Source organism: Octopus sinensis, linkage group LG7 (genome assembly GCF_006345805.1).
Source record: "Octopus sinensis linkage group LG7, ASM634580v1, whole genome shotgun sequence".
Classification (NCBI taxonomy): domain Eukaryota; kingdom Metazoa; phylum Mollusca; class Cephalopoda; order Octopoda; family Octopodidae; genus Octopus; species Octopus sinensis.
Genome location: NC_043003.1, coordinates 27,644,010 through 27,656,444, shown reverse-complemented (window position 1 = coordinate 27,656,444; position 12,435 = coordinate 27,644,010). Strand labels below are relative to the sequence as shown.

Sequence of the window (12,435 nt, the reverse complement as noted above, 5' to 3'; positions counted from 1 at the left end):
AAGTAAAGGATAATTCATTTCACAAGTTTATGAAGAGGTAAAGCCAAGGAAATGACAGCAATGTCATTACCTGTAGTTGTCATTTTCAGATAAGCAAAATGTAAACAAGTGCACAGACATACACATACATTCATACACACACACACACACACACACACACACACATACATACACACGGTTTGGGGTTTTAATTCCACTGTATGATACCTTAGGCAAATGTCTGTTATACTTGGGTTGATATAATTGACTTATCCCAGCATCTAAAATTTCAGGCCTTGTGCCTATAATAGAAAATAACAATAATAATCTTTTCTACTCTAGGCACAAAGCCTGAAATTTTGGAGGAGGGGGCAAGTCAATTACACTGACCCAAGTATTCGCCGAGGTCGGTTTTACCACCCTTTTGGGTTTGATGAAATAAGTACCAGTTGAGCATTAGGGTCAAATGTAATCAACTAGCCTTCACCCCTAAAAAATTTCAGGCTTTGTGCCTATAGTGGAAAGGATTATTTTTTCTTGTTATTATTACTGTTGTTGTTGTTGTTGTTGTTGTTGTTGTTGTTGTTGTGTTGTTGTTGTTGTTGTTGTTATTATTATTATTATTATTATTATTATTATTATTATTATTATCATCATTATTATTATCATTATTATTATTATTATTATTTCTCTCTCTTTCAGATTCCTGAACTCTTTGCTTCAATACGCAAAGCCACAAAGGAGCACCGGGATGATGTCACTGACAGCAATCTATTTTTCCATGATGTCAGTGATTCCGCAGAACCGGCAAAGGCATTCTGTGAGGTCTTGTATCTTGGCAAGGTGCAAGTGGACAGCTGCAAGCTGACCTCGAGTGATATAGACAGACTTATGCACAGGCTGTGCCCTGTAGATGAAGACGGCACCGTCAACGTCGACAGCCGGCAGAGACATGCCAGTGATGCCAGTGTACGAAGTCTTCCTGCGTCACTTGACAATACTGTGACAGTCACTGAAAACGAACTGGAGCAACAACAGCAGCAGCTTCATGGTGTGAAGTTGAATGGAAGCAGCAGCGACTTCCGTGCTGCCATCGACTCACCATGTAGCTCTTTCGAGAACATCGAAGAATCGTCAAATGAGATGAAAAGTAACTCGCACCAGAGTTACGCTTATTCCTCGTTTGTAGAAAAAGAAGGTAACCAAGAGGACAGTTTACCGCAGAACCTTGTCACAGATATTGTAAACCGGACAATGTTGTTCCGTCTAGGCAAAGAGGAGATTTCTCTCATCAATTTGGACCAAAAGAGAGTGATGCTTGAGCGGAAATTCTCAGACATTTCTTTCGTCTCTCAGGTAAGATCTTTATGTGGTTATTCTTTCACTCTTTTGCTTGTTTCAGTCATTTAACTGCGGCCATACTGGAGCATCAGCTTTTAGTCAAAGAAATTGACCCCAGGACTTATTCTTTGTAAACCTAGTGCTTATTTTATTAGTCACTTATGCCGAACCACTAAGTTACAGGGACATAAACACACCAAGATCAGTTGTCGAGCAATGGTGGATGAGGACAAACAGACACATACATACACACACACACACACACACACTCAGGCACATACACACACACAATGGACTTCTTTTCAGTTTCCGTCTACCAAATCCGCTCATAAGGCTTTGGTCTGCCCGAGGCTATAGTAGAAGAGTGCCCAAGGTGCCACACAGTGGGACTGAACCCAGAACCATGTGGTTGGGAAGCAAGCTTCTTACTACTCAGCCACACTTTTTCTTCTTTATTATTTTGTTTTAATCCTTTAGTATTCAGATTTCTCTGTCAAATGTAAAGTTTATTTATTCACATTGATTTGAATTAGTCATGCATTACTTTGTGGCTTTGAGATTTCAATGATGTGATTGTTTAGTTTTAGAATAATGTTGTAGGGTAAGCATAAGAGGCCAGATCTAAGAGATTTGAAGATAAAACATAGATTATTTTGGTTGGATATGGCTGGTTTAAAGGGCTAAGTACTATATTCTTTACCAATTCTGTTACCAGTATCATCATCATCATCGTTTAACGTCCTCCTTCCATGTAGGCATGAGTTGAATGATTTGACTGGAGCTGGCCAGGCAAAAGCCTGCACCATGCTTCTGTGTCTGTTTTGGCATGGTTTTACGACTGGATGCCCTTCCTAACACCAATCACTCTGCACACAATCATATTGCTACCACCCAACGCTGCTGGCCACCCAATGCCATTAACATAGTTGTCATTGTCATCATCAACAGCCACATAAATTAGCATCTGCATTCACGCCATTATTGTCATCACGTCATTGTCATCTGATGTCATTGCTGGAGTCTATCATCATCATCATCGTTTAAGATCCGCTTTCCATGCTAGCATGGATGAGATGATTTCACTGAGGACTGGCGAACTAGATGGCTGCACCAGGCTCCAATCTGATCTGGCAGAGTTTCTACAGTTGGATGCCCTTCCTAACGCCAACCACTCCGAGAGTGTAGTGTGTGCTTTTACGTGCTACCGGCACGAGGGCCAGTCAGGTGGTACTGGCAACGGCCATGCTCAAATGGTGTTTTTTACGTGCCACCTGCACAGAAGTTGAAAAAGAAACCAATATGGTTAAAACAAATCTTTGAATCAAAGAATGAAATGTCAAAATAATTATAATCATATATTTGTGTCTATATGTATACATATAATTATGCGTGTGTGTGTGCGTATATGATGCCAGTGCTGCCTGACTGGCCCCCTTGCCAGTGGCACGTAAAAAGCACCATTCGAATGTGATCGATGCCAGTGCTGCCTGACTGGCTCCCATGCTAGTGGCACATAAAAAGCATCTACTATACTCTGAGTGGTTGGCGTTAGGAATGGCATCCAGCTGTAGAAACCTTGCCAGATTAGATTGGAACCTGGTGCAGCCTTCTGGCTTGCCAGCATGAAAAGCAGACATTAAACAACAACAATGATGATGATGATGATGTGTGTGTGTGGATGTTTTCAAAACAAAAATGGATCTCCATCTGTCAAGAGTTCCGGATTAACCTACCTCAAGGCAAGAAACACAGATGAGGGCAGCAATGTCGAACTCCCTCATCCACCAAATGTCATATATCAGAGGAGGTTTAGTGAAAGTGTATCAACGCAAATGGCAGTGCCCCAGCATAGCCGGAGTACTCAGCCTGGAACTGGAAAAGAAATGTATGTGTGTGTGTATGTGTGTGTGTGTGTGTATGCGTGTGCATATATATCTTGAGTTGATATTAAAATAACAGCCAATAGAAAGTGTTTATATGTTCCTGTTTGAGCAGATGAAATTTGAGAAAACAATCAGTTTGTTGTTAAAAATTCTAAATGTAACTGAAGCCAAATATAATAAACAAAGATGCTGTTGTCATTTTACTTAATCATCATCATAATCATCATCATCATAATCATCATCATCATCCTGTCAATCATAATCATTATTGTTGTTATCGTCTTCATCAACTTATCTTCATTGTCGTCAAAGTGATCATTTTCATCAACTTAATTTTCCTCCTTATCGTCATTTCCATTGTCCTTCCCAACCACTACCACTTCATCATTGCCTCTACCACCACCATCATCATTATTGCTGCCATCAAGAAAAATATAAACATTATCATCACAGCCTTATTTGTCATCACTTATCAAATATGCCATTACAAGTATATATGTCGTTATCATCATAATTCTTGGCAATATTGCCTTTTACTGTCACTCATAACTGCCATAATACTACCATCACTACAACCACTACCACCACCATCATCATCATCAGCCCTGTCATCAGCCAGCAAAGAAGCTGTTACACACTTATCGCTCAACCTGCTCAGCTAACAACTGAATCTTACTCAAACTTCTGTTGTCTTGAAAATAAAGAAGACACACACATACTGCCATCACATGTGTGTAAACAAAAATGAATGGACAGTTCAAAGCATCACAATATACTTGTTTCAATAGCGTGGTTTATTACCGAATATGAAGTCCATTTCATAATATATTAGATAACATTACATAAATCCCATTTCATCAGTTGATATTAAAATAACAGCCAATAGAAAGTGTTTATATGTTCCTGTTTGAGCAGATGAAATATATGTCAAATATACATGTATGTGTGTGTATATCTATATATATAAAGATGAGAATGTGTGTCTGTCTGTGTGAATCCCTAAAACTTAAGAACTACACAAGCAATTTCATTCAAATTTTACATATGCCTTACTTAGGGTCTAGTGCAAGCCCAGAGCAATATCATATCTCCTCCACTATTTCAGCATTATGTGTCAAAAGTCAAATAATATCTCTTTATTGTAATGTCAGTTATTTTCACTTTAATACTGAAAGTGAAACTATGATGTATATATCTGCAAAAATGTATATATATATATATATATATATATATATATATATATATAGATGTATATGTGTAGGTGTATATATATAGATGTACATGTAATATGTACGCATATATATATATATATATATACACACACACACACATATATATATATACATGCATACATCCATACACACACACACACATAACCATAGGTGCAAGTGCAGCTGTGTGGTAAGAACCGGTTCCAAAACATATGGTCCTGGGTTCAGTACCACTGTGTGGTGACTTGGCATGTATCTTCTGCTATAACCTCAGACCAACCAAAGCCTTGCGAGTGGATTTTGTAGACAGAAACTGAAAGGAATCAATTGTATATATATATGTGTGTGTGTATATGTAAGTGTGTGTGTGTGTCTTTGTCTCTGTGTTTCTCCCTCATCACTGCTTCACAACTGCTGTTTGTTTACTTACTGGTTTGACGAGAAGAAACTGATAGAATAAGTACCAGGCTTATCAAAATTTTTAAAAAACCACTAGGCAGTGTCTCATATTTTTGTGTGCCCACTCAGTTGTATCTATCAATCTATCTTTTTGTGTGTGTGTATAATACACACACACACACATACATGTATGTATATCTGTATGTTCATATCTATTATATAAAAGTCAATGTCTTTATGTGTGTTCGTGTGTTACTTACACATTCGAAAACTGCTGCACTGATCCCAATGAAATTTGGAACACAAAATCCAAGTCTAGAGAGAAGGGTAATGCTGTGTGTTTTATACAATTTCATGGACCAAAATTACTGAATAGATCCTTATGATATTTGAAAAATTTTTTAAATACCCTGTATACTTCATAAATGGTTGGTAAATAAAATTGAGTAGTGACAGTGCAGAACTTAAGAGCACCTACATCATGCAAATGATGTCATTTGTTTCCAGTCTTTTGTGGAAACATGTCCATTCAAGGGGAATATCATCTTGCTTGGAAACAGATGAAGGTTGGCAACAGGAAGGGCATCTGGTCATAAAAAAATGTGCCTCAATGGATTCCAACTGACCCATGCAAGCTCAGAAAAATAGATCTTAAAACAGTGATGTTGATGTTGGTGGTGTTTTGAAAATTCTCTATTTTAAAATTTTTTTTCTTTTGTACAGGGCTGCAAAAATCAAGAAATTTTTGGTTTTACTGCACGAGAGCCAGGAAATGGTTTGATGTGTCATCTCCTGAAATGCCACTCAGATAGTGTTGTAAGTAGTAAACTTTGCTTTCTCTCATCTTTTTTTTTTTTTATATTTCTTTATATTTTTCCTTTTGGATATTTAATGTTTCTTTGTGATTTGATGGGTTGCTATTTTGCCAACAGGAAGATCTTCTTGTTGGGGCTGCAGCTCCCAATAGCAGATCTGCAAGTTATTTTTAGGTGCAGGTGTAGCTGTACAACACTTTAGACAAATGTCTTCTGTTTTAGTTCCAAGCCTTGTGAGTGAATATGGCCAATGAAAACTGAAAAAGTAGCTTGACAGATGTATATGTATGTGAGCATGTGTTGCTCTTGTCAAAATATCATGATCTAATTGTTTGTATTCTTCTGTAAAATACATGAGTAGCTATGAGGAAATATTAGCTTGCCTGGAAACAGATATGGGTTTATGAGAAAAATGTCATCTGGCCACAGAAAGCCTGCCTCGTCAAATTTTGTCTGACCCATGCAAACATGGAAAAAGTAGACATTAAGATAATGGTGATGATGATGATGGTGCTATGCATAATTCTTCCTAAGCTGGCACGCTGGCAGAATCATTAGCATGAAAGACAAAATTGTTAGAAGCATTTCTTCTTGCTTTATACATTCTGAGTTCAAATTCCACCAAGGTTAACTTTGCCTTTCATCCTTTCAGGGTTACTGAAATAAGTACCGGTCAAGCACTGAGGTTAATGTAATCAACTAGTCCCCACGACTCCAAAATTTCAGACCTTGTCACCATGCGCTTACTCTTATACTTGTTTCAGTCATTTGACTGCGGCCATGCTGGAGCACCGCCTTTAGTCGAGCAAATCGACCCCAGGACTTATTCTTTGTAAGCCTAGTACTTATTCTATCGGTCTCTTTTGTCGAACTGCTAAGTCATGGGGACGTAAACACACCAGCATCGGTTGTCAAGTGATGTTGCGGAGACAAACACATACACACACACACACACACATATATACATGTACATATACATATATACGATGGGCTTCTTTCAGTTTTCGTCTACCAAATCCACTCACAAGGCTTTGGTCAGCCTTACGCTATAGTAGAAGACACTTGCCCAAGGTGCCACGCAGTGGGACTGAACCCAGAACCATGTGGTTGGTAAGCAAGCTACTTACCACACAGCCACTGTCATCTGGGGATTATTATAATCTTATTTAAGACCCCCTTTTACAAAAGCTACATGGTCTGTGGTCATAAGCACTGGAACTACGAATTCAAAGAAAGAATTAGAGACAATATTAGCCATTGAGGAAGAAGATTATTTTTAAACCAATTTTGCGGCATATTTAGTTGACAAATGTGTATTGCATCAATAAAATATGAGGCTGTTTCTGTAGATTTTTCTCTCTTTTGTTTTTCATATTTTATTCAGTAATTCATTGAGAATGGAGTCTGCTATTTTTGAAAGATTTAGGATTCACTGATAGTGTATTGACTGACCCTTAGGCAATCAAATGTAGCTCTTCTAGATTCTCATATTACCTGACCTCATTTGCTGCATTTGACTTCTTTCCAAGGAATGCAGGGAAATAAACTGAAGGAAAATATGAACAAATTCCTGTTTGGTTTCCTTTTTAATGTCTTACACACACACACACACACACACATACACACGCACACATATTCACGATATTCTTACATATTTATGCAGCTCTATTGAAGTGGGTGTAGGTATGCATACTCCTATACTGAAGGATGTGTGTACAAACATGGATATGCACATAAATATTGAATGGCATATATGCACACACACACACACATGTTAAAGGAAGGGTATTCATACATACATGTTTGTATAGTGAAGTATACATGCATGTGTACTGAAAGCATTTTCATGCATATACATAGACTGAAGAATATATACACATATATTAGTGTAGATGTTCAAACATGTACATACATGCACAGATATCTGCACACATACACACACATGCATATATTAATGTGTGTGAAGGTGCATGGCTCAGTGGTTAGTGCATAAAGCTTACGATCATGAGGTTGTGAGTTCAATTCCCGGACTGGGCTGTGTGTTGTGTTCTTGAGCAAGACACTTTATTTCACGTCGCTCCAGTTCACTCAGCTGTAGAAATGAGTCACGATGTCACTGGTGCCAAGCTGTATTGGCCCCTTTGCCTTTCCCTTGGATAACACCAGTGGTGTGGAGAGGAAAGGCTGGTATGCCTGGGCGACTGCTGGCTTTCCATAAACAACCTTGCCTGGACTTGTGCCTCGGAGGGTAACTTTCTAGGTGCAGTCCCATGGTCATTCATGACCAAACGGGGTCTCCTATTCTTCTATCATGTGCGCATGCTTGCACATGTGTATGCACACAATATAAACTAACTATTTGAGCTTATGCTTCAGCATGAATACTTATTAACGTGTGTACGTTTGTGTGTTGTGAAGGCGCATGGCTTAGTGGTTAGGGCATTCAGCTCACGTGAGTTCGATTCCTGGCAACGCATTGTGTCCTTGAGCAAGACACTTTATTTCACGTTGCTCCAGTCCACTCAGCTAGCAAAAATGAGTTGTACCTGTATTTCAAAAGGTCAGCCTTGTCAAACTTTGTGTCATGCTGAATCTCCCTGAGAACTTCGTTAGGGATACTCGTGCCTGTGGATTGCTCAGTCACTTGCACGTTAATTTCATGAGCAGGCTGTTCCGTTGATCATATCAGCTGGGACCCTCGTCGTTGTAACCGAAGGAGTGCTCCTATACATGTGTGTGTTCATCTATGTATGTACACGTGTATATATGCATCTACATGTATACATATGATGTATGTGGAAGTAACCTCTATGTGGCTCCTCGGTATGCTAGAACTAGTAGTAAAAAAACAGCTATGATCAAAAGTTTGCTTGATCATATCTGACCTGAGGTTAAACAATTTTAATGACTTCTTGTAACCGAAAGAAAAATCTTGTAAGTGTTAAATTACTGCATACTGTTCCTGATCTCTTTACTCGCATATATACTCACCACACACACACACACACACACACACACATGTGCATATTATACATGCACCATGCACATATTCACAGACCATGCACACACTCACACCATGTACACATACAGATACACACACACCATGCACACACATTCATCATACACACATCCACACTATATGCACATTGACACACACATTTATACACACCATGCACTCATATGCATACATATATCATGCACACTTTACACATGTGCCATAGTAGTAGTGGCACTCCATCAGTTACAACAACGAGGGTTCCAGTTGATCCAATCAGCGGAACTGCCTGCTCGTGAAATTAACATGTAAGTGGCTGAGCACTCCACAGACACGTGTACCCTTAACATAGTTCTCAGGGAGATTCAGCGTGACACAGAGTGGGACAAGGCTGGCCCTTTGAAATACAGAAATATAGGTACTACAGAAACAGGAAGAAAGAATGAGAGAAAGTTGTGGTGAAAGAGTACAGCAGGGCTCGCCACCAGCCCCTGCTGGAGCCTTGTGGAGCCTTGGGTGTTTTTGCTCAATAAACACAACGCCCAGTCTGGGAATTGAAACCATGATCCTATGACCACGAATCTACTGCTTTAACCACTGAGCCATAGCGCCTCCACACATGCACCATACACATTTATATACAATGCATACATATACTCACATCCACACCATGTACATGTACACACACCCATACACACACACACGCACCATGCACGCATACACTCATCATCCACACACATATGCACTTCATGCACATAACATCATACCCTCCCTACACACACACACATGTGCCTATCATATATATCCACAATATGCCAAATACTGAAGCCAGTGAGAGATGTCTCTCTCTTTGCACTCATTCAACCTGCATCACACTCTCTTTACTTGTATCAGTCATTTGACTGTGGCCATGCTGGAGCACCACCTTTAGTCAAGCATATCGACCCCAGGACTTATTCTTTGTAAGCCTAGTACTTATCCTATCGGTCTCTTTTTGCTGAACTACTAAGTTACGGGGACGTAAACACACCAACATGGGTTGTCAAGCGATTTGGTGGGGGACAAACACAGACACACAAACACACACACACACACACACACACACATATATATATACAAATATACATATATACGATGGGCTTCTTCAGTTTCCATCTACCAAATCCACTCAAAAGGCTTTGGTTGGCCTGAGGCTATAGTAGAAGACACTTGCCCAAGGTGCCACACAGTGGGACTGAACCCGGAACCATGTGGTTGGTCAGCAAGCTACTTACCACACAGCCACTCTACAAAAAAATTTTTTTTAAATAGATAATGTAGTCTAGAGCAGTGCTTCTCAAACTAACTGATGTGGTGTACCAGCAGTTTTTTGCCAATATACCATGTACCAGTAATATTTCTTAGTAATGATCACAGTTGGAATACCTTTGATCAACAGAATCAATACTTACCTGAGATTAAACATCACCAGTCATCAATCATCAGTCATCGCCAGCCATGAATCATAATCATTAGTCATCAATATCATCATCATTAAAAACAACCATCATGACCGAAGGTGTAAAAAATAACTGCAAGACTGATGTATTTTTCTTGTTTTTAACAGGTTGAAGAAATTCTTATGTCTGTGAAATCGGCATTCAAGTCTGCCTACGAACAGAACAAGCTCCAGTTGAACCAAATCTGTACAATGTGTCCACTACACCAATTACAAAAATTATGTCAAGAAATAAATGGTAAACAAGAACTCTCAAACATTCTTCATTATTTTTTTGAGGGGCGTAGGGGCATTTGTTCTTTAAAAAAAAAACAGTAAAACAAACAGTGAATATTTCTGTTGTTCGCTATCAGAATTTTGGACCATTTTCCAAAAAAACTGTGGCCAAGACCATTTGTTGTCGTATATAAATGCATGACTGAACATGTGACTTACTGTCTCTGACTATTGTAAGACATATGGCTTCTGAGGAAGACCCAAATTGGGATTAAAATCAGTTCAAGTCAAACCCCCTTTTACTGTCCCTTTAGAGATTTGGTTGCATTTATTGTATTGTGTGGTCACTAATTAGATAAAAATTAATTGTAGTGACTACTAGAATATATGACATACCTTTTGAATATATTTCATGTTATCCAGACTTGTTGCTATTGTATTATTAGTTAATACACCAACACAATTCTACATACATCCATTACATGGAAAAAAATGTGAGCAAGAGAAATGATATTCTTAAGATTATGAATCTGGAAAAGTACAGGACAAGTTATTACACCTGGAAAAGTACAGAACAAGAAAATTTTTACTTAAAATATTGCAGCTAAGGATAAAATTTCAAATAAAATATTCATATTTAGAAAATATTAACTTTTATTAAAACTAGAAATTTTATTACAAGTTGTTACTTGTATTTGTTATTGCTTGTTACTTCTATTAAAAATTTAAAATAACTCAGTTAAAATATTTTATCCTTAGTTGCAATATTTTAAGTAAACATTTTCTTGTTCTGTACTTTACCAGATGTAATAACTTGTCCTGTACTTTTCCAGATTTATAATCTTAAGAATATTATTTCTCTTGCTCGCATTTTTCCATGTAATCCATGTTTTTTTCCAGGCTATGATATTATGCTAATTAATAATGTGTCAATTAGCAGTGTTGTTGATAATTTTTTCCTTACCTCAATGATGCCGATAACATATATCAAAAATCCCCTAGAGCTATGTTCATAAAAAGGTATAGAACTATATTATCATCCTGAAATTTGAAAAACAAACACCCATAACTATTTTCTTTTAAAACTTCATTGCATGAGACTGATACCATGAAATTCCTCAAATTGAGCTCTATCATTTAATCTTAATTAAAATATAGTTTGTTTTTAAAATAAAAAAGTTAATTATACTTAAATCCAATATTTATATTTTTTTCATGATATTTTACCTCACAACTTTTTTGGCACAAATCTTTGTTGTGTTGGATCAAAACTATGAAATTCTTGACGCTTTCTTCTATCATTGAAGCCAAGACAAATACATTTTGCTTTTAAAATAAAAAAGTTATTTAGATTTAAACTTGTTTGGTGGTGTTTTGATGTAAACTTTTTTCTACTGGATCAAATCTCAATTTTTTTAATGCCAAAATGTAGCTAGGGACCAGTCCACTTCAAAAATGTTAAGAGTTTTCAATTTAGTTAAGAACTGCATTAGCGACAAGCTATGAAAGATGCTGCGCATGAGTAAAATGCGGCCTTAAGAATATTATTCAACTACTACTGTAGTTGAATGACACACACACACACACATGCACATTAATTTTATGTTCATTTCTCTATGCTAGCATGAAATGGATATGTAAACAAATCCAGCCATATATACATACATACATATACACACTTGTGCATTCACATATGGGCTTCTTTTAGATTTTATCGGCTAAATTCACTCACAAGCTATTGGTTGGCCCAAGCTTCACAGTGGAACTGATCCCAAAAGCATATAGTTGGAAAGCCAACTCCCTAACCACACAGCCATGCCTTGCCCCAGAGCTGGCCAAGGCCTTGTTTGTAGATTTGGTTGATAGAAACAGAAAGAAACCCATTGTGACTCATTAAAAGCACCCAGTACACTCTGTGGAGTGGTTGGCATTAGGAAGGGTCTCCAGCCATAGAAATGAAGCCAAAACATACTATGGAACCTGGTGTGGCCCCTGGCCTCACCAGTTCCTATCAACCATTCAGCCCATGCCAGCATGGAAACTGGATGTTAAATGATGATGATGATGATGATGATAATGATGATATATAATAGATAGA

General features: G+C 37.9%; 1 protein-coding gene across 5 annotated transcripts in view; it reads left to right on the top strand.

The window, feature by feature from the left end:
• The window catches only part of LOC115213779 (TBC1 domain family member 1), a 196,655-nt gene that overhangs the window by 115,919 nt on the left and 68,301 nt on the right, over window positions 1-12,435 (top strand). For all 5 annotated transcript variants that reach the window (XM_029782619.2, XM_029782620.2, XM_029782621.2 and 2 more), the window contains exons 2-4: window positions 682-1,335; window positions 5,537-5,629; window positions 10,230-10,359. In XM_029782619.2, coding sequence (XP_029638479.1) covers window positions 682-1,335; window positions 5,537-5,629; window positions 10,230-10,359 — 877 coding nt within the window. The remainder of the gene's footprint in view (window positions 1-681; window positions 1,336-5,536; window positions 5,630-10,229; window positions 10,360-12,435) is intronic.